The 22,390-nt window shown below is 46.8% G+C and overlaps 7 protein-coding genes across 7 annotated transcripts; 1 reads left to right on the top strand and 6 right to left on the bottom strand.

The window, feature by feature from the left end:
• Positions 1 to 857: 857 nt before the first annotated feature.
• On the bottom strand, positions 858 to 1,147 carry ATNIH1004_000586 (uncharacterized protein; the record flags this gene model as incomplete). The annotated part of the gene is made up of 2 exons (XM_033565294.1): positions 858 to 963; positions 1,008 to 1,147. 2 exons carry the CDS (start codon positions 1,145 to 1,147, stop codon positions 858 to 860), a joined length of 246 nt encoding a protein of 81 aa, XP_033431051.1.
• Positions 1,148 to 2,298: 1,151 nt separating this feature from the next.
• Positions 2,299 to 4,799, bottom strand: ATNIH1004_000585 (uncharacterized protein; the record flags this gene model as incomplete). The annotated part of the gene is made up of 3 exons (XM_033565293.1): positions 2,299 to 4,128; positions 4,180 to 4,380; positions 4,728 to 4,799. The coding sequence occupies 3 exons, from the start codon at positions 4,797 to 4,799 to the stop codon at positions 2,299 to 2,301; spliced, it is 2,103 nt and encodes a 700-aa protein (XP_033431050.1).
• Positions 4,800 to 7,891: 3,092 nt separating this feature from the next.
• ATNIH1004_000584 (uncharacterized protein) lies at positions 7,892 to 9,468 on the bottom strand (the record flags this gene model as incomplete). Its single annotated transcript, XM_033565292.1, has 6 exons — positions 7,892 to 8,032; positions 8,094 to 8,204; positions 8,268 to 8,543; positions 8,589 to 8,950; positions 9,008 to 9,159; positions 9,209 to 9,468. 6 exons carry the CDS (start codon positions 9,466 to 9,468, stop codon positions 7,892 to 7,894), a joined length of 1,302 nt encoding a protein of 433 aa, XP_033431049.1.
• Positions 9,469 to 11,997: 2,529 nt separating this feature from the next.
• Positions 11,998 to 12,998, bottom strand: TNR3 (putative thiamine pyrophosphokinase; the record flags this gene model as incomplete). Its single annotated transcript, XM_033565291.1, has 2 exons — positions 11,998 to 12,901; positions 12,961 to 12,998. 2 exons carry the CDS (start codon positions 12,996 to 12,998, stop codon positions 11,998 to 12,000), a joined length of 942 nt encoding a protein of 313 aa, XP_033431048.1.
• A 1,927-nt stretch (positions 12,999 to 14,925) lies between these two features.
• On the top strand, positions 14,926 to 17,197 carry ATNIH1004_000582 (uncharacterized protein; the record flags this gene model as incomplete). Its single annotated transcript, XM_033565290.1, has 3 exons — positions 14,926 to 15,033; positions 15,089 to 15,136; positions 15,194 to 17,197. 3 exons carry the CDS (start codon positions 14,926 to 14,928, stop codon positions 17,195 to 17,197), a joined length of 2,160 nt encoding a protein of 719 aa, XP_033431047.1.
• A 456-nt stretch (positions 17,198 to 17,653) lies between these two features.
• On the bottom strand, positions 17,654 to 17,986 carry ATNIH1004_000581 (uncharacterized protein; the record flags this gene model as incomplete). The annotated part of the gene is made up of 1 exon (XM_033565289.1): positions 17,654 to 17,986. One exon carries the CDS (start codon positions 17,984 to 17,986, stop codon positions 17,654 to 17,656), a length of 333 nt encoding a protein of 110 aa, XP_033431046.1.
• A 57-nt stretch (positions 17,987 to 18,043) lies between these two features.
• ATNIH1004_000580 (uncharacterized protein) lies at positions 18,044 to 19,280 on the bottom strand (the record flags this gene model as incomplete). The annotated part of the gene is made up of 2 exons (XM_033565288.1): positions 18,044 to 18,322; positions 19,101 to 19,280. 2 exons carry the CDS (start codon positions 19,278 to 19,280, stop codon positions 18,044 to 18,046), a joined length of 459 nt encoding a protein of 152 aa, XP_033431045.1.
• Positions 19,281 to 22,390: the final 3,110 nt, after the last annotated feature.

Raw genomic sequence — 22,390 nt, 5'->3', positions numbered from 1 at the left:
GGACTGACGCTAGGCCAAAAAGGTCAGCGTGGTCAAGCTACGCTGAAGGGATTCAACATGGTCTAAAAGGTACGGAAAATTTAATTTTAGACCACGCTGAGCCCATGCCAAGAAAAGGCTCACCGTGGTCTAAAAAGGCGGTGGCGGAGGTGGCAGAATTTTAGCCCACGCCGAGGTTTTTTTAGACCACGGCGAGCTGGCACCCGGGATCATCAACAACATTTAACCGAGAAAGGTGCTGAATAATCAATATTACCATAATTGTCGACAGATTAAAAAAAACCAAGTGTATTATACCCACACTCTATACTTTCTTCCAGGACATGTGATATCTTGAGGGGTGCGCCAACGGGATAAAACAGCTAGTTACCCTAGGCAAGCATGCCCCAATAATTAAAACTGCTTTATTTTCCATCCATTTCCCCGACCTTAACAACAGGCTATCACCTATTCAGACAACCGAAACCAGCTTTCGGTGCTGTTCGGTTTCTCCGACCCACGCAAGAGAGCTTGCCTATCGACAGCTCTGGTTGTTTGCCATGCGCCACTATCCCGGGCTGGGTAAACCGCCGGGGGGTAACCATCTCGTCGCCAAACAGCGCTGTGAAGACTTTGACCAGAAAAGGATACACAACATGGCAGTTCTCGCGCTGAAACTTGGGTTTAAGTCACCGCAAATCGAGAAGCTTGTTGATAAATCTCCCGATACCCAAATCACACGGGCTGTACTGTTTAAAGCCTGTAGACCAGATCAATATCAGTACAATACTGGCATTTTTAATTCTCTTGTCCGGCAAGTAATAAACTGTTTCGCTCGGGCAACTCCCATTAACCACCAGTTGACATCTGAGCGAGTATCAGAACAGGTCAAACCGAGGGATCGGTGTGGGCTTCCACGCAGAAAAGCCCAGATAGTCGACAGCCGTTTCCTTTTCCTCGACGAGATACACGGTGAACAGCCACCTGAGGAGGAGTTGTCCGCGTTCTCTGTGAGATAATCAGCGTACTTCTTTTTCTTCAGCACGTTATCGTGCTCGCTACCTGGTAGTTCGACAAAGGCCGACACTATGGCAGCAGGCTCCATTCCCTCCGCACCGCCTGTGTCTCCACTATTTGTTCCGGTCGACGGCCAGTCTCCTGGACCCATAGTGAGCGATGTCGTTCGGCCTGAGACCCAGGGCCATAGCCAACGTGAGCGACAACATTAACAGGAAGGACGCATCGAGAGGTACCGTCGTAAGCAAGAAAGGCGGGAAAGAAAAGCCCGACGACGAGGATGGCAGGAACGTTTACTTCACGGAACAAGGACTGAGCAGCAACAACACGTAGGAGAGAATCGAACGCCTATGTCTGGTGTCGATATAGCAATGGAAACAGCCAGCAACGTCGAGCCTGGAATAGTCTCACCAGATCCGATGAATCTGCATGATAAAGCAAACGAACCCAGAGAACAAAGCAACGGTATGGCATATAACTCGCCGATCACGGAAAGTGATTGCCAGGGAAGCGGGCCCTGCGTTGAATACAGTAGTGGCATGGCAAGGACGGGCAATAATAAGCAGTCAATGCTGGTCCAAGAACGAGGTGAACACGGAAGCCCGGAGATGGATTCGTATAAAAGGGCAAGTTGGGACCGGTGGACAGAGTTTTCTACAGAGGAACGGAGCACAGAGCAGGGACCAACTATGAGGCAGATAGGTAGGGAAGGACAAGGGAAATCCGAGAGGCGGCAATTAATTAGCGATGGAGGCACAGAAAAGGACGAGGATGGTGAAAAGAAAGTGGACTACTTAGGGGAAAAACTTAAGCATAAACTTGCTCGATTGTAGCAGGACGCTAATAAACAAGGGGCGACGAATTAAACTAGCTACAAGAGGTCCCAGCAGGAAGAGCAGAGGGCCCTAGTGGAAGAGGGGCCTAGATAAAGTGTAGAACATGGAGCTGCTAAATACAGTCCTAACTTGCATGGCATGCAAATTATTCAAAATGCGGGAAGCTATGAGCGTTGTTTGTTTACCGCTCATTTTCTCTTCCTTTCTTCCCTTCAACGATTCCTTCTTGTACATAACCTATCTTATAGGTTCTATGTGTTCAGCCCTTGACAGAAAAATATGATTACTATAGAATAATATTCAATTATCCCTGCGTAGGTTATAATAAAACAATGAAGAAACAATACTTTCGAAGCCCTCTTTATTTTTGTATTGTGTTTGTTAATTTTTTATTGATAGCTTTGGATATCCGCAGGTTTCTCTGGGCCCTCAAAATTAGTATCTTTTTTTTTTATTTTCCTTGATCTCAATCATATCTTGCAGACGATACTTGCACCGTCTCCACCTCTGGCTTTTTCAACCCAAGTCGAAATCGATCCACACGGGACATATTCTCCAATACCAGCGTGTCGACCCGAAGGACACTTTCGCGATAGAGGGTCTGGGATTTCCAGTCATAGGAACACAACAGCGCTCGCTGCATTCCTCCTTCTCTACCGCAGAGCAGCATTGCCACTGGCGGACGGACAGCCCGAAATAGGGTGACGGTCAAGGTATTGGTATCAACTAACGTAAAGAGTTTGACCCCTCCATAGCGAGAGTTCCGGGCAGCAGAGACAAATTCAGAAGTGGAGTTTGTCTGCGTTGGGTCTTGCCCAACACACTCACCTCTGTGATCCTCATGCAGCGAGAGGTCGCTGCAATATGGACTCCATTTCAACCGGCCAAGGTTCAGACCAAAGATGAGAGACTCAATCTCACCAATGTTCAGATATCCCTCGAAACCGAACAGCCATGGCTGAGCCGCCCACGTCTTGCCAACGTAAAGAGAGCACAGGAGATATGGAGAAATAAATATGACTATAATCGCGAGTCCTGTAAATATCCAACCTATTGCTGTCACAACAGCGAGGTTCCCTCCTTTAGACTTGCTTGAAGCTAGAAGTATGATTCCTATCACTAGCCAGCCAGGGGTACCGCGAAGGACAACCCTTGCCACCCAGCGTTTTATAGTGTTCCGCATCAATAGATTGACTGGCGCGAAGGACTTCCAACGGATCGGGGCGCCGAAGGCACCGCTCAAGATCACAGTGTCTTCGCCTCCAAGGCCAACAACTTGGCAATTAGGCTCAATGTCCCACAAGTTACCGCCCCAGAAATCATCTATTTGATGCCAAGGTTGGTCGATGTTGCGGGGAAGCATGCATATCAGTCTTTCAATTAGCTGGTTACTATCGTTGGCGAAGGATAATCGACAAAATGCTTCAAAAGCCGTGTCATTCTCATTGACCTTTGGGCGACGTCGCAACAACCCCATCAAGGCGTATGACAGGTCTCCATTATAGAATGCTATGGTCTCACGATTTGGAAGGCATTGTAATGCAATTGAAACAAGTTCCAGAGGGCTGAGTATTATCGAACCCTCGTAGTGATCAATCAGCTGTCTTGAAACCGGGGCATCCCCCCAGGCTTCAATAGAGAAGTCTCGCTTGGACAGTTTTCGGAAAGAACTAGGATCACAGCCACGCATGTATATTGAGATATGCTGGCTTGACGGGCTCAGAAGAACCTCCGGGAAGGTCCACATCCGACTGCCCAGATGCTGGAGCATTTCTCTTTCGTTTACGCTGGAATGATGAGCAGAAACAGGAGGTCCAATGACCACCACAAGGGAATGGGCGCCTCGGACAACGTCGCTGATCCGGTAGACATCTTCCGATTGCTCTTCATCATCGGGCATGCAGCTGCAGGCGATCCAGTAAGCAGCGACGCCAGCGGTCCGGGCTGCAACTTGCGCAATACGATGGAGTTCTTCCAAATCTGTGTCCGACTCGAATTGCTCCGTGGTATAACATATGAATACATAGTCAACACTTCCATGCACTGCCTCCCACGTACTGACATCTATGATCTCAATCTCTTGCTCGCCCCTCAACAAGCACAATCGTCTCGGTCGAAGAGGTCGCTCTGTTATGCCGTTTGCCACTGTGCGATTGGTAGACAACACACTGGCCCTCGATGTCTGGACCTCATGGAGATTACTTGGGACTGTGGAATAACCCCAGTAATGATACTTGAATTGTTCGTAACGGCCGTTGTTTCTCTTCTCGCCACCAAGATCGGCTGGTATGAATAACTAAGCAGTTGATATTAGACCCAGGCATACGACTGGTATCGGAACACTTACCAGAGCCGCAATGATTAGACAGGCTGGAAACCATCCCAAGCACACATGACTCCACGACGCATCTGGGCGATCCTCAAGAATATCTCCCAAAAGCCAATAGACGACTCTAAGCATCACCGGGGTACACCTTTGGACCTTCTTTCGTGCCCAAGTCGAGTTTGGTGGACCGTCCCATACCTCCTCGGAAGCTTGCACGACTAGCTTTGTGAGTCTCCCATCAGTAGCACTCAGGTAGCGATCATCCTCAGGCCCAATCCATACACGTCCGAGGCTGTCTCTGTGGCGGTATGAACCTGAGAACGGGTATATTCTTCCTGGTGGACGAATCCAAGAATATTCGTCTGATGATGAAAAGATGTTCAGATATTCTTCGAGATAGGTTAGATTCTTGTTAGGGTTAGCATTATGTCTTAAACATATGGAAAATCTCATCCTAGCAACAGTGTTGTGCAAATAGTGATCAGATCCGAAGTTCGGATGCTGAAGACTCAAAATTTTTGGTATTAAATACTTCCCAAAAAGCTATGACAATGGATAGAAAAACCTACCAAGGACAAGGCACCAGAGCCGTGGCCACTTTCACCAGGATCAGCTCGTCCAGCTTCAAGATTTGGTGGCATGTCTTGATCCCGGCTTTGACGAGGACAGAGGTTATGCGTTCTCCTTAAGATATTGTGAGTGAACGAAGACTCGATTTTAACGGCAAAGAAACGAATATTAAGACCTATAACTATTCGGCTGAGGCTTGTAGGCAATTATGCGAAGAATTCCGGTAAATCATGCCCTCCAAGAAGGCTCGTATAAGTGCACTCGTTCAGTGGATCCTATTTCACCTCCACCTTTCCCCCTTTTTATGATATTATTGATTGACGATTTATTACTCATTGTCAAAAGGGCATGTGGCACGTCCTGTTACAGCCTCGTGAACCAGAATTCACGACTACGGATGGATCTACCCTTATTTTTTTGTTGGGCGAATTTGCTTAGTATGCAAGAATTGAATAATGACTTTTGTTGGGTCAGCCTTGCGGTGGAATCATACTTCTATTGGCTCAACTACTGCAGGTTCATGGGACAATTTCGAGGGGGAAGCTAGTAAGTAGCCTTGCTGAGGAGGTGCGTCCATTCGCCTTGTCTCAAGATGGCCGGATGGCCCGGAATCCTTGTCATAATGATAGGCAGTGTCAGCCTCGCTAGACTCAACTTTGCCTCCTCCGCAGTTGAGGTAGAGTTTGTCTTCTGAGGCATACACTACTTCGAATAGCTGGGGGTGGAATTTTGTCTCTCAAAGTCCCACATCTCCAAGACTGTAAATAAAACATGGATTTTGTCGTATTTACTAAATCTAACCGGACGGTACAGCATCTGTAGGCCATTGCCTGCGAGAGAAGTGAAGACAAGAAATGGTGCAACCATATGGAGGCGGCGAACAAATCATGGGGTGCGGAGGGGAAGCCGTGCATGAAGTTCTGCACGTCACCTCTTTCGCCACTGCAGTATACTAACTCCTGTCTAGATAAGTACCAGGCACCATTGCACAAAAATCGCCATTGGACTGGCCCTGGCTGATATTACGATTGGTAGGTTCCCTAGCGGGATGGGTTGACTGGGCTGGAGTGCGGTGGATGTGTCCAAATATCGCTCTCGTGACCAACCTAAATGGATAGGCGAAGGTAGAAAGTGAGCAGATTTGATATAGTTGGATTGACCTCAATTTACTATTAAGATCGAGCGTGGATTTGGATGTCCCGTACCACTGTTTATATTCCTCAAGCTCTTTTCTACTGAATGCCTAGCTTAACCGGAATAAATCATTGGAAAACCCACTGGACGTATGGCAAATTAAGATCCGCATCGTTGCAGGAGGCGCTTCAAAATGGATGCTATGGGCCTGAGCACGGCCATACTAGCTGTATTAGTGCCTGCAGTGAAAATGAGGGTTGCCCTGGTGGATTGGGGGATCTCTGGGACTGGTGGGTTCCCTTTTCTCTACTCTCGTACATTTCACCCCCAGTATGTATTCATTAGGTATCAGGCTTTGCATACTTTCAAACTTAAGACTCTTGCTCCCACCTAGCCAAGACTCTACTCAAGGCTGTGTCAGGAGATCGTTTAAATTACACATGCAGCCTTCAACCGTCACCACAAGGCTGGCTCCCAAGATATCTCAAAAGTTCTGGCTCTAGTTAATCCTAGACTGTTTCCTATATATCCCACACCGTATATCTTTATCCTGATACTTTAAATAAGTTAATTTCTCATTTTGCCTTGGGCAGCCTGCAGATTTCACTTCACCATACATCATCCATCACAGACATGTTTCTGCAAAGTCTTCAAAGAAGAGTATTATCACGGGACGGCTACAATAGACCAGAGAAAAGTCACATGCTTATTCTGGTTTTTAATATGATAACCGATGTTGCATTTCTCACCTTCCTTATATCTGCATGTTTAATCAGAAAGCCGAGACACAACCCAAGGGTGATTCCGTTCAAACCTCTCTTATACTCTATTTTGAGCAATATAATGTGAGTATGAGCAGACCAAACGATGAACCACAACGTCCGCATACTGGTGAAAATTTTGATTAATGGGCCATGCAGATCAAGATCTCTTACAGTCTACACATGGTTTACAGTTGTTCTCCCGAGAGCATATGCGCCAGTGAATCTTGACATTTTAAATTTAGTCGACTCCATTTTCTGGCTTCTTGGTCTCATATTCGTAACAAAAGTATTATTCTGGATTATCGATACCTACATTGCACGAAGTCGGACTGGGAACGAGACGCCGACCCTTACATCAACCGTGCGCAGAGGTGTTTTGATCATCCTATTAATAATTTCTCTTGCAGAAGTTGCTATCTCAATTATTTATTTGATTCGATGCTGGTACGACGACTGTAGTGCTCGGAACAGAATTGAACTCGACCAAAAGAGGGTAAGTGCCGCAAGAGCTGTGCTGTTTATAGCCGCATCCCTAGGGATCTTGTGCAAGATATTCTTCTTCATTTGGCGACGTAAATCCTTGGGAAGCCTTTCCAAGGTAAGTCCTATCAATATCACGGATTTGCCATGAATTACTGATGGATATTAGGCCGGGATAACTTCTCTCACAGTTGGAAGCTTCTTTTTCTTATTATACAATGTATGTCTCGCAGTTGATGCCTTTAAAGGGATCTTCGTCGTCGAAAGCGGTACAAGATATCCGATTTCATACGCCGAATTTTTGGCTATAATAACTACCATCTGCACTATTGGGATATACACTGGGATTATCCACTGTTGTATGCAGTGGCATAAAATTTGTGCCACGTTTTAGAATCCTATAGTTCAAGGAAGTGCTTTTATAAGGGATGGGAGGACACGACGCTATCTAGCATCTAATGAGGGGATTCATGAGGAACTAGTAGTCCACTTTCGACACCAGTAGGGGACAAGTATTGCATATGTATCTACGATACATGAATTTATGCTGGGGGGTGATGCGAGAAGGGTGGTAGCATGGCTTTAGCGTTGTGAATACTTCCATTTCCCTTCTCTCTGCCTATTGGTGTATTTACTCCATTCGCTACAAACTCCAGTAGCTTCTGGGAGCTGTTCCGTCAAACAAATGCATTAATGCCTGCATTTTAGTATTGATAGTCTTTATATCTACCAATATACTTCAAAATCTATATTTCCATCCCCATCTCCAAAGGTCCAACGAATTATTAAATCTCCTCGACGGCATCCCCTTGATGGAAACACGCCATAACAGAACCACCAGCAAAGTCAGGGGGATCGACACCAACCAAAAGATCCAGAAACTCTGAGACATGCGGACTGTGGACGAGTCGAAATTGAAGAACTGGCTTCCAAATATGGTCTTGATGGTCAGCATGAGTTTCCAGATTGGCTTGGGAATATACTCACAGATATTGTTGACATTGGTAAGAAAACTAGTGTCATGAACGCGATAGTTGCCATGGAATTACTATCTGCTTGCATGATCCGATTTCCATCTTGAGTGACAAGGTGGAAGGACTATTACAATGTGATCTTATTAATGTGACCTGAATCCGGGTCAATAAAGTGATTCGAGCTTACCAGCGCTATAATATTCTGCATCCGTTTCTCAAGGCTATTCAGGCGTAGGCCAATGGACTGGAACTGTGTTTCGACGTGTGTTAGCATTGCCTGTGCCATTATAGTTGCATGACGGTCTCGGTCAGGAACAATTTTGAGGATGCTTCGATGGTGCGCAGAAAGATTCTTCACAGTGAGAGTAACGGCCTCCATACTCTCCTGGAGGAACAAGATATGCTTGGAGACATTATGCAACCCTGTGAAGGATTCCCTATCGCTACCAGTGGTTAGGGTGTTCTGAATGATCAGTGGAGTTCTATTTAAACGGGGATTGCAAAATACCAATTCAATATGCCGAAAGACATCCATAACATCCCAAACAGTATTATCCATTTGTAGAGACAACTCTTCCAGAATAATGGCAAAGAGACTATATGTGTCATGAATGACGCTGCTTGATATTGATTGTGGTGGAATTTGTTGTAGACGTTCTTCCAGTGAGAGTGATGCTCCAAAACAAAGAAGGGTGACTTCCGGATCGCGATTCGAGCCCACTGCCCATCGGAGAAAATATCCAGACCGTATCCAAGTCGAGTCTCCGTGCTGGAGCTGCGGTGCTCCTGGTCTGGGATCGGAGATCCATGCACGACCAAGAGCATCTCGAGTGATGGTGATGTTTTTGCACAGATAGTGGAACCAAGCGCCTTAGACCACAAGTTAATTCTTTATACACACGCGAACGATACTTCCCACTTGCCTACAATTGTAGCCATTTACATCATCCATTGCCCCAAATGAGTGTGTTACCGATCGCAGCCTTCCCGTAAGGAATGCAGATGGTGTATCATAGTGCTCGAATAGCCAGATGACACTTTCCGCAGCGTCACTGGTAGGCAGGTCTAATGGCGAGAAGCTAAGTTATATTAGCTTAAAAGCATTCTTTACGGAGCAAAGAAGCCAACATTATCCGCAGTAAAGGTACAGGCAATTGAGCCAGCTCAGCCACGGTCGCGTTTCGCGAGATTGATCGGTAGCTTCCTGCTTGGCCCGTTAACTGCGAACCCATGACAGTGCACAGTCCAAATGATATGTATTTACCATCTAGTTCCTGTACCCAATCGATGACATGGACTTTCGGAGGATGCGAAGGAGAAGAGGGCTTGCTCGAAGCTGCACGTTTGAATGCGTCGAACACTGACGGGTCCCGAAAGATAGAGGACATATCTACTCAGTAATATTGTCAAATACGCCTAATAGATGCCACAGACAGAAGGCTTCCCTGGTGGCAAGAATGAATCCCACCGTTCATGCCCAAGACAGCCTTGCGGCTTTGCTGGCATTTTAACAATACAGCAGCCTCGCTGCAGATCACATTGCTAGTTTAGTGTGTCAAGGAGATCTGTGCCCAGCTTAACTGCCGATAGGCTCCAACTCTTAAAAAAAATGATGTCCTGCCTTCGGCTCCCTCCTCATTCAAGACATCTTTCGAATGTTGTGTTTGTGAGAGGTATTAAATCTACCTTTCTGCCGGTTATATCCTACTGAGCTTCGGCAGTCGCATCTTTACCTTGCTTTCCCCCGATTCCCCATAATGCAGCATAGCAAGGTATATACATTCCCTAGATAAATGAACACAATCTCCTATCTAACTCAGTCAGGATCTTAAACCCAAACGACACGGAGGCAGCTATGTCCCGTCAGAAGCGAAATATCAACCCCGGTCCGAGTCCCGTTCCGTTGGAGATTCTGAGGCGCCTATCAATCACACCTCTGCCAGACAAGCCAGTAATTTGCACTTCCAACGTGGTAGGCATGGAGGGAGTTATGTTCCTGGTAAGGGCAAGGAAACACTGAGTGTCTCGGATAGCAAGAAGGATCATCATTAGAAGAAAGCACAAGTATCTTATCTTGTATCCTATACCAGGGATAACGCATCCTAATCCGTATGCAATTTGGAGATGATTTGCACATACCGTACAGTATCTAAGCGTTGACTTGACACCTATAGTTCTTGGACAAAAGTCTATGTAATTTCCCGCAACCACCAAAATGTATATAATAATCGGAAGCCTGGACACCTTGAAAAGATGGAATCCTGATCATAACGAGCCAACTCCCTCCTCTGGGATCACTCTGTGGCCGGGCAACCTGTCTTACAGAGGGTGGCCAGATTTGAGTATCAAAGTCTGTGGACCCGAGAGTGTTTCTGCCGTCTATTTAGAGCCGTTGTAAGCAACTCTGGAAATCCAGAGATCATTACGACTAACACTTTGAGGCGGGGACTTGCCAATAGGCTAGACAGTAAGTTTTAACCTGGTTGTTATTTTAGGGTAGCATAAATCTAGCTATTGTCTGTAGCAACCGTCGCAGAAAGGAGCCAGATCCTCACCCAAAAGGGTCCCAATATTTTTGGGAGAACTTAGACAGTACATCGGCGCTAAGCAGCATAGATGCGTTCCATGCGCCTCGACCACATTGAATACCTTAAAATACCGTGCCATAGAATATCCTGGCAGTGCTGCACGGTCACTTCTGGAAGCCTCTGTTCAAGCTCTTGCAAGTCTTTGTTTTGTCAAATCGCAAGCTGGGAGTGCCGAAGAAGACGACAAATTTGCTATTAAACTCAGAAAGAAGCAAGTGAAAGTCTTGAAAACTCGTCTCTACAACACGGAGTTAGCTAAATACCGAGAAGAGTGGATTCAAAGCCGTGTAGAGACACATGTTAAGTCAGGAGGAAAGGCTTCGGAAGGTATTGTGTATAGCTATGTTACACACTGTCTTTTCAAGGCACAGCCTGATCGTGGGCTTCCTGCTGAGATGATGCCGTCGGACAAGCTCCTCTCTTATCATGAGACGCTCTCTATGGCTACGGGCAGTCCGGTAAGAGTTCAATTATGGATAGAAAAATACCATCGTATTCAGTCTCCTGACATGTACGCTCGGACCTGCTGGTTGTGGGAATATACGGTCTGGAAAATCAAGTGCCATGGGAAATGTGGCAGGAGCATTTGTATGGCAATGAGGGGACCTTCAATTTGGATTATAAGCGGGGTGGCGGAAAGTGATAGTGGCCAGCAGGAGTGTGAATGCAAAGCGGGATGTAAAGTGGGAGCGACATTCATAGCGATGAAGCCACTTAATTGCCTCTGCTGCTATTGATTAAGGAGTTGTAGTAACTAAACGCAATCACTTGCTTGAGGGGAGGATGCTGAGTCAAGTTTGAAGACCCTTTTCATTTTGTCAGGGAAAAGAACTGCAAGGCCTCGAGGTTTCGACATGATATATCCCTCTCTGTGGCAGGTTCCGGGGTGCTGGGTTACAGTGAAAAAGTGGCGAGGTTAATTCAGAAAACGCCAATGTTGTCTAACACACCTTAGCTAATTGGACCGTTTTAGCTGAAATATTCTAGAATCTGTGTCCTATTTGTGCAGCTAAAAGTCAGAATGTAAGGTTATATCTAGCTGTCCGAGGCTACGGGAATGCTCTGGAACGAAGACCAAACTTATCTACTTTTCATAGATTCTGAAAATCAGAACCTCCACGTACGACAGCGTGTGTCACCTGTAGAGCAGACTGTACCACATACGCACACATCCACGTTCCTCTTCTGCCTTCATCGTTCCAGTTCCATAGCATGCGTAGCGCACGTCTTCCAGCTCATCGACTGCTAAGCCTTCGGGATGATGGCATGACTCCCGTTTGGGAATAATCTGCAAAATTGGGTAAAATCCCACCAGTTAATTGTTAATTGTTAATTAACAGCTAAGGGCAACTTCCTATGAAGCCGGGTCACGATCTCTGCATAATCGTCCTCCTCATCAGGGCTGATCAGACCGTGGCGAATGAAGAAATCCAGCATTACACAGCCACAGGATGGCTTGAATTTGCCGCTCAACAACGCCTCCTTCACCTGCCCTACATCCATGACATGGAACGCGTAGATATCCCCATCCACCGGACTGAGTTTCACCTCGGGTCCCACCTCGAGATCATAGACAAAGAGCACCCCAGGGTTAATAAGTCCCGGCTGACCTCCCGACCTTTCATCACTGACATTAATCCAAGTGACTGTTCCTGCAGCCCACACAGGCATCCCACGGAGATCCATCCCAGCCTCCTCTGATGCCTCGCGTGCGAGACACTCGAACGGCTTTTCTCCCGCCGCCATACCCCCAGCGACGGTATTATCCAACAATCCCGGATATGCCGATTTGTTTGGACTCCGCTGCGGCACCCAGAACTTCATCTCCGATCCTATCCGAGTATACACCGTCATGTGTACCCCGCGGCCGATAATCCCAAACATCGAAAACGCAGAACGGTCAATCCCGACGGGAAACCGGGCCCCAACAACGGGAAATACTTCATTCCTAGGTTTCCCCAGCTTAGGAAAGACGCCTTTTTCACGTGCAATTGCTACCTGTTTCTCGATGATTGCACTGCATTTTTCCCAGTTGTTGCCCTCAGGTCGGAGGTGAACCTCCTTCTTCTCTGGGGTCGAGATCACCCGGAATTCAGATGTCCATGGCATATTTTTCACCACTGATTCGACCATCAAGCCGTGCGGCCTGGGGTCTTCGGGGAGGAAGAATTTCCACACAGAATTAGTATATTGTTGTTTGTATGCCGATTCCACATCTTCGGCGTAGGGGAAACTATGGCGGATCAGTCGGGCCCATACGCTCCAGTATTTAGATGCCGAAAGCAGCCTTACTTATCGCAGTCTCTCACGACATCGAGCCATGGTCTCATGGTGGCGGACGAATAGGCGTTGCTCGACATTAGGTTTTGGAGTTAGCTGTTGACGTCCCGGGGAATTTGAGGGGGAAATAATATCCAGGAAGAACACTTTTTGCGGAGCTTCACGTGGCAAGAAAATATACCATGCAGGCTTACTTAGATTTGCAATGCATGATGCGATTCTAAGGGACGATATCTATAAAACTATAACAGCAAAATATATGCAATGCTTCTCTTTGAATGGTAGTATTTATTCATGCGGTATTTCCTTATATATGATAATATATTCATACCGCATAATGATAATTGTTATGATCATTCTTAGGGCAGGATATACCAGCTACACGCTGGTAGCCTACTAGGGACCTGGAGAATAACGATATCAATTGTATTGACTGCGTGGCCAACGCGCACCAACGTGGTCTCTCACTAATTACTATCTAAAGGAATGGAGGTGATTCAGGAGGATGACACTGAGTGCTCGCCAAAGCGCTAGGAGTAATCGGATCCCGAACCCCAGATACTTCTAGCTTGATAGGAACATTGAAGAGCACCAACGTGACGGCAATCCCTGATTCCGTCACACAAGTTAACCTGAATGTTGCTCTATTTACGATACGTGCATGTTTAGCAGTGTCTCTTTACGGCTTGTTCACTCAACCCCAGTATTGACGCACGGCGCACACCCCCAGATTAGATGGTTATATTGTACCGTTACGTACCTTGTTAACGAAATTGTGCCTAGAGAGCTTGGGATTTTTTATTGTTATTATTACTGTTGCTCGTACTATTGTTACTATTCTGTTTACTTTAATTTGCCAAGACTGCTGGCTATATAAAGATAAATTGGGCCTACATCGGTGTATTTGACTTGCGAATTGACCTTTCGTATGTACAGTCACATAACGAAAGTCTAAAGTTACGTTATAAAATTTCCCCGCAGCTATTTCTTTTACGCCCGGACCAGTAAGACATTGTTCTTTCGAGTGCACAGGTCGCGCGTAGGTGGGGCAAAAGTCGTGTCAGGTCCTAGTCCGAATTAGGTGAGATCATGTGATTGCTTTAGCTGACACGACCTATTCCCCACCTGACACGACCTTTCTTTTTAATACAATACAACTTTCTCCATCTCTTTCTTCCACTCCGTTGCCCTGCTGTCCTTCGACACTGGATATAATACTGTAAGAATAAGCCTCTTACTAGTATGTAACTGATCAGAACCTAATTATTTATTGGTTAGCCTAAATAACGTGCCTACCGGACTAACATAAAGGATGGCAAAGTTACCTTGTCACTCTGGAATAAGGTAAGTTATATACTAGTTTTAGACTAGTATATAGCTAGTTAATAACTACTTGGCTACTAATTAGACTTAAGCTATCACTAAATATCTACTACTAGTTAGCAACTAGTATTAAACCAGTTGCTAACTAGTTATAACTTCTTACCTTATTAATTTTCAAAACCTCCTGAGCATTAAATTTATCGTTGGAGATCTCTGCATCCGAGAATTCTTTATCAGAGTAGACTTGGTTAACAAGGGGACTAGAAGCAGCTATTCTGACTAGTCAGCTACTAGCTAGAAACTAGTTATATATAGTCTGAAATTCAGAAAAATTAAAGACAAATAAATTGTAAAGAGATAACTAGTGTGTATTTATAGGCCCACCTAACATGACTCTTAAGTAAGGCACGTGACTTTGCGTGACCTTTACTAATCGCCTAATTAGGACTAGAGACCTGGCACGACCTTTGCCCCACCTCAAGGTGACCTGATTCCTGCGTTCTGACCGCCTACTTGATTCGAGCCACTTCACTACGAGAAGGGAACGAAAGGTCGACTGGAACAAAAACACCAGAATTCCATCGCCTACAGAACAAATTCTCTTGCCCCCAACATGGGTCGCTATTAATTTACTATCATATATAATTCCCTGCAATGAGTTTGGTGAATGGCTTAGCCAGAGGCCATGCGGGGACATTGAGTCCGCGCCGGAGGAAGAGGGCAGTCATTTCGTGCCTGGAGTGCCACCGACGGAAGCAGAAGGTATGGCGCCACTGCTTTGAAGTTTGTTCGTTGCTAAGGCCGCTTGATTTGCCAGTGTGATCGGGGCTGGCCCTGTCAGCACTGCCGGAAGCGAGGCAAGCATGTAAGGCGCCCATGGCCGCCCAATCTGTGATGGGTGCAAAAGTCTAATGAGCAGTAGACGCTCTGCTCCTATGAAGGCGCTGAGCCACCGGGCCGTTCACTGCCTGAGAGTTCATCGAATACGGAACACTCAACGGGATCGAGCATCTTTGCACCGACTCTGGATATTGATCGCCGCCGAGGGGAAAATAGGTCGGCACTAAGCTGCAGTCATGGCGAGGACCTGCTAGCACGGGATTTTGGGTACTCAACCAACAATCGCCACAGCACGCTCGGGGTGTTGCACACCATTGGGTCGCCCGGCGCGTACGAGTCTCCTTGCACGAACCCAGTCGAATCTTCAAGCGAACAACCCGAAGACATGTCCTTGAAATATCGAAGCTTGGTGCGTCAGCTGCCCACCAGGGCGCACATTGATATCCTTCTAGAGACCTTTTTCGACGGGGTAAATTGGCATTACGACGTGGTTGACGAAATCACCTTTCGGGACCAACTGGATGTTTGGGCGCAAGTACCCTATTCGACATTGCAAAAGGGGCCGGTTGTGTTGGAGCCGGACATTCGTGTTTTCCCCGCGCTGTTATTCCAAGTTCTCGCGCAGACGTTGCTATACCACCCCTCCGATGACGAGAGGCTGGAAGCATTGAAATATGGCACTGGAATGACTCTCCTCGACGTTGCCAAAGAACTTAGCGCTGCGGGCAATGAGGTGCTGGAGCTTCTCGGTAAGCGAGGTGGGACTATCGGGACGGTGCAGGCGGGCCTGCTGAGAGCTGCATTCTTGAAGAGCAGTGGGCAGGTGGTGGAGGCCTGGCATACATTGGGCAGTGCTATTCGTGATGCGCAAGAGTTGGGGCTCCATACGAGCGAATGCCTCGCAGAGTCCGCACGGGCTCGCCCGGGCACGGAGTCTCAGGTCGCGTGGGACCGTGAACGTCGAAGCCGGATCTGGTTGCTACTTCATATTTGGGACTTTCATATGGCAGTGGTGCTGGGCAGACCCAGTTTGACTACTGCGCCAAACGACAAGTTCTCATTCCCCCGAGATATTTGCCAACGACAGAGGGGAGTCCTTCCCACCGAGAGGGCTGACCAGGACCCGCCTACTCCGTTCTCGGTGATTCTCGCTGGCTACCAGGCAGCCTATCGATACCTTCCCACAATTCATACAATTCAAACTGGCGGCGCCAGAGTGGAAGATTATGGCACTGTCGACCAAGTCCATAAGGAGATTACCAAAAACATACGGTCACTCCCGGCGTGGTGCCGTCCTGATCATCCTGACATGCGATTCGATCTCCTCCCAAATTGCACCTGGCTGCCGGCAGCGCGCGAAGCGTTGTTGTCGCTAGTCTACTTTGTCCTTCTTGCTCTCCACCGGCCGTATATTTTCACCCATGCTGAAAGTCGCTCTAGGGCGTTGCGGGCTGGTCTGGAAATCCTTCGTTCACAAGCCCGGCTGTTCTATTTAAGCCAGCCTCGCGACTTCAAGGTGTTCAACATGGTCTATGCTTCGTTGGACGCAATTGTGTTAATTACCGCAATCTACCTGATGTTTCCCACAGAGAATACCGAAATTCTGGACAGTTCACTCAGCGGCATCGAATGGGGCCTGGGGAGACTCGCTGTGCTGGGGGATTACAACAAGATGGCGAAATCGGCGCATGGAGTGGTTTTGAACCTGTATGGGCGTCTTCGAAGTCGTATCGCGGGGGCGCAGCAACCACATCCTCCGATTGCAGCGGTACAAACACCAGGGCCTGATCCGTGGAGCGCAAATGTTGGGCGCGGTGACTTTGGCCCCAGGGTCGATCCTGTATGGAGCAACCATGTTGTTCCGGACCATACGTGGGACTTTGCACCGGAGGCCGTGCCACCGCCTCATCCGATGCAAGACCTTTTTATTGATCATTTATCAAGTGGTGACATTGTCGCTCCAGATGCCTCGATTGACCCACTGCTAACCGGCGGGGCCGTGGACATGACTGCCGACTCACTTCATTTTGCTGGCACTTATGCGGACGATAGTTTTTGGAGCTTTATGAACTCCTTGGTCCCTTGATTCTTCCCCGTAGGAAGCTGAAACGGCCACGATACAGCCATGCAAGATGGAAGATAGTTGACGTGAAACGGGCTATGCTCGTGGTTCTACTTGATGTTGTGATGGTACGGTGACGACTAACAGCGAGGGTTGAATACAATCGATGTGACGGCCGAACAACTTAATCAAATTAGCACTATGTTAACAACAATTTCAAGCGTGGGGAAAGGAAGAAAATAGTGGCGAAGTAAACAAGTACAATGAATGTAACCAAACAGTCACGTGGTATCCGTCACAATCGGGAGGGGCAAAATAATGATGCTATGAATGTGTTACGCGAAACGAGGAGCTTACGCATATTGAATATCCGTAAATCCAGCGGATACATGCTGGCCAGCCTGTTATGCCTAGGCACTGTACAGAAGGAAGACCGACGATATCATCGACACTAGCGAAATCCAGGTCGGCCACTTCCTTCTATTTGATGGCGGCGATCTCTCCCACGTTTCGGTCGACACAGTCCGGCTTTGTGAGCTTGCTTACTCCAGACGCCGTCGAGTAGCCAAAATTGTCGAAATCGCTCATTACCACATAGCGATTCTCGAAAGCCTTCTGCGTCCACGGGCCGTTCCAGGACCAGACTACGGGACCCGGAAGACCAGCCAGAGATCCCGTCGTAGCGTCCGCGGCGTTGGGGTCCACGTGGGGCGGGTAGACCACATTACCAGCCTGGTCATAGCGCTCCGCTGCCTGTCTAGCCCACTCTAGATGCGCTTGATAGAGAGCCCATCCCTGCTCCGGTGTGGGCATCTTGAGAGAGGCGATGTCAGCACCGGGGTCGATGGAGACGCAGCCCGCGGAGATCATTCACATGTCGGTCTCCTGGTCGCGATAGTATCCCGTCACGGAAGCGACTCCCACCACTGGACCGTCGTAGGAGGCTATGCCAAAGGATTGTGAGCCGCCTTGGCAGATGAGCACCAGGAAAAGGTAGACTAATCCGGCGAGAGCATCTTCATTCTTCATTTTCGGATTCTCCAAGAGCCGAGACTGGCTGGTACTCTCCCCGACCGTTTGGGGATCGAAAGTAAGGGCGGCATACCCTTCATCCCCCAAACGTGTTCCATACTGGAATGGCGCCTGCTTCTTGATAAAGAAATAAGGGCCTGTGATCACAACTCCGGGGTCTCTGGGTATATTCGAGGGGCAGAAAAGCACTACAATAATTGCTTCTATTCGGGACAGTCACTGTACTGCAATTCGCGATGTTTACATAGCTGAGACCATTGCTATCTAAGGTTTCCACATGCGGCATTTCCTTCTCGTGACATCACGCTCAGCCACCTGAGGAATAAGTGCTTTTAGAGGCTACAGCCGCGAGGACTAATTCCTCTGGATGAGATGTCTCGCATATCACACTGTTAATCATATAACAGGTTGTAGTTGAAGGAACTGCGGTAATGGTCAAGCCATTCTTATTGGTAAAAACAATATTGGTATAAGCGTCCTCTGGGATCGATGGTTTAAAACCTGCTTTCGTCTGACCTATTGCCTCATAGATTCGTATATATAATGCAGCTGCCTTCGAGATATCTATCTAACCTAGGCGATCCTGCACTTCTCGCGATATTGATTAGTAGATTCGGATAGCCAAAGCTTCATTCTTCATCTGCCAGATTGCTGAATTGAGCTCCTCGTGGATCAAAATCGACTCCGCGTTTATAATACGGGCGTCTTTAAGCAGATCCTCTTTCCAATCTGCAAAATTGGAAATCTTCAGAGATCTTAGTTTATTTTGAAGCTTTCGACCAACATCCTTCCGCATGGCGCTGGCTGCCTGTATTATACTCGCGCGGCCGGCGTTCATCCTCGCTTAGTGGCGGTAGAGCTGTTGACGTGGGCTTCAGATTTGGAGTAGGCTTACTTTAAATGGCGATTGACTGCGTTGAATTAGCTCCATTATTTGCTGCATTTGAGTTTGCATTTGACTCTGTAGTTGAGGCTGCAGTTGAGTTTGGAAATCCTTAAATTGATCCCGTGACACGTATTCCATGCGATCCTCCTCCTCCTCAGACTCAGTATCTCGTGGTGGTGGTCGTGTCATCGCAGGAGAGGATGGGCCAGGTGTACTGTACGGAGATTCATCCCTAGCAGGCGCTTTTCCCTTCTTCAGGCCCATTTAATTGAAATTATTATCAATTCCGTGAGAGGCAATTGACAAAACAGATGGTTTACGTAATATCAGCGCTAAAAGGAAGACAGAGAGGCTCTCATAACCTGTTCGCTAGACACGATTCTCTTCAATTTAAGGGGCTCGGGCGAGCTGACTATAGATGGGTGACTAGACTACGTGAGGCCACGTGACCATACCGAATACGGTAGATCCCTGACAGCTCCACCCTTATCGCCGATAGCAATGTGGGGCGATAGCCGAGCTCACGGACCTGTCACAAATTTAGTTTTGATCATGTCAGATATACGGCTAGTCCCGAAGAGGAAATAGAGTACGATTGGTAGAAAGGTCTTATTTGAATGAATTGAGCTGGTTGGGCTCTTCTTGACTATTCTCTTGGTTATTCTTGATTATTATTTTGTTGTGTGCTCCGCGGGGGTTTTACCCCGATCTAGTCACATGATTCTGGTCCATTGACAGATCATTTGGTCATATCAGTCCGCCGTAGTACATGTGATGGGGTGCACATGGTCTGTTTGGATTGTTTGTATCTAGTTTTATTTACTTCTCCGCACCGCCCCCTCACCACCTTTCTTCCTTCCTGCGCATGAAATTTTCGTTGAGATAGCACCAATTTCATCAAATTGCTTGGCCGTCACAGTACATTTCTTTACCTATCCGACCTGCAGCCGCCTGATTAGCAAGCAGTTACTCCATCAGGTTACCCGGTCGCAGACAAATTCAGTCAGAATGGCCCCGGTTACTCGATCACAGGCCAAAAGGATGAACCCTACAGCACTTGCGAACTTTCCAACAGAGATTTTGCAACTAATTTTTAGATGGTTTTGCTTGCACTGCTACGGAAAGTATTTTCTATCAGTTCAGCCATATGTATACCTGCACAGCACTCAGCAACATAACAACAAGCTATCCTGGTACTCCTTGGAGCATCATACTTTATTCTCACTATGTTTAGTCTCCAGGCGCTTTTGCAGCATTGCTCAGACTATTTTATACCATAAGTTTGTCCTTGGATACGGTGACTCGTGGCTTTCGAGACTTACTTCTTTTATGCGGGTGGTGACACAGCGACAAAACCTGGCCGCACTTGTAAAGAGGATTGATATCCACCCATACTTGGTGGGATTTATCAACAATACGGAGACTACTAAGTCAAGTGGTGATCTAGTTACCATGTTACTTGCTGCGTCGCCTAACCTAGAACACTGTAGCCTTCAAGTCCACACGCCTCCAACTGAAAGGCTTTACTTGTCAAATTTATACGCAGCCGACATTTCGCGCCTACCTCTTAAGACGATTGATATTTCTCTGTATGCCTCAGCAAGTCGGTCATGCTATTACCTGCTTAGACTGGACATGCAAGTACTTACTATTTTAAAATTATCTACATACCTAGAGACGCTTAATCTCCACATGTGCGGTGGTATTAAGTGTTAGGATTTGTTTCCTTTCCTGCTAAATCTTAAGACCCTTCGTATTACTTACAGCAGACTTAGTGATGGAGATCTTAAAGGCCTTTTTTTTCTTGCAACAGTCTGCACACTTTTGTGTACGAGGCTATTGGTTATCCTATGCAAACCAGACAACGTTGCCCTATGTTTAATGGCAGAGATCACTTCCAGCCATCTAATGCTGTGAAATATCTCAGCCGCCACTGCGTAACCCTAAAATCACTGCACCTCGACCTTCGACTGCGGGATTGGTCTACTAGGACTAATAGTGAAAATATCTTTAGCTTTCAAGACTTTACTGCGCTGGAACACTTGTTTTTTAACCCAAGCGAGTTATACAGGTGGCCATTAGCAGGTTCGCCTACAGATTCCCGGCTCCTGGTCCAGCTTCTTCCCCCTAACATCGTATCACTATATCTTGCTGGTCCTATCAGCCATGCCCTTCCACCTTGGTAAAAGCCTGCTCAGCCTTGTGGACTCCGCATCACAGGGGCAATTCCCAGCCTGAAGCAGGTTAGATGCGATGCGGAACAGAGACTAGATAATAAATATACTATAAGCACCATATTCGCGGCCGCCGGGATTAGTTTTGGTTACAACAGTTGGCCACAAAGCAAGGCTACACTTAGAAAAAAGTGACAAGCGATCACTTTATTCTCCTTCGGAGCTATATATTTTCAATAACCATAATAATGAATCTTTAGTGCCCATTGCCGTTACTATCAGAGGATTATTATTATTATTCTTCCATATTATAGAGCATTTTTCAGTCAGAGACTATGCATGCTCTACCTACCACCCCTGGGTGGTAGGATTTGAACTAACAAACAGATACGTACATAGTGGGTAAAACAAACATGAATAAGCAGTATGACATTCTAGGAGTGGGGGGGACCTTATAAAAAGGGGTTAAACCATGTGAAATTCCAACTCTTTTAACTATTTTTGCTCTGTTTTCCTTTTTTTCTATTGTTTTTGACATTTTTGTTTTAAGGATCCAGGAGCCACTTTCTAGTGGCGATCCCGGTTTCCTTTAAGTAATTTAACCTAGTTGCTCTTGCCCTGCTTTCTTTGTAAACAGATAAGGCAAATTTCGGTCTTTTTTGTCTAGGGTCTCTATAGACCCTTTTCTAATATCCCTAAATGCCTGGCACTGAAAAAGTAGGTGGTGCGGAGTTTGGCGCTTGTTGCTGCAGCACGATGTGCATATATCACTATCATAGTTAGGTGTTCGAACTAAATAGGATCTAAAATACCCATGCCCTAGCTTTAGCTGGATAATGGTTGACCAGGTCTGCTTGGGAAGCTTTAGGGGCTTGGTTTCCATGAAGCTATGGAGTTAAAGCCTTTATATTGATTACTTTTCTTAGCGTTTTCCTATGTTTTATCCCAATCCTCAAGGCATTTCGCTTTAAGCTCTCTTTTAAGATGGCTAACTAAAATAGGGTATTTATAATATTTACTTGTCCATTCTGCGCCATATTTCTGCTTCGTCGCTTTGGCTTACAAAAATTCCCTGATGGCCTGGAACCCATTGGACATGAATATTGATATTCTTATCCCTGATTC

The sequence above is a fragment of the Aspergillus tanneri genome, assembly GCF_003426965.1.
Source record: "Aspergillus tanneri strain NIH1004 chromosome Unknown AapTan_2_pilon_pilon_pilon, whole genome shotgun sequence".
Classification (NCBI taxonomy): Eukaryota; Fungi; Ascomycota; class Eurotiomycetes; order Eurotiales; family Aspergillaceae; genus Aspergillus; species Aspergillus tanneri.
The sequence above is the reverse complement of the archived record's forward strand: the minus strand, read 5'-3'. Positions and strand labels throughout refer to the sequence as shown.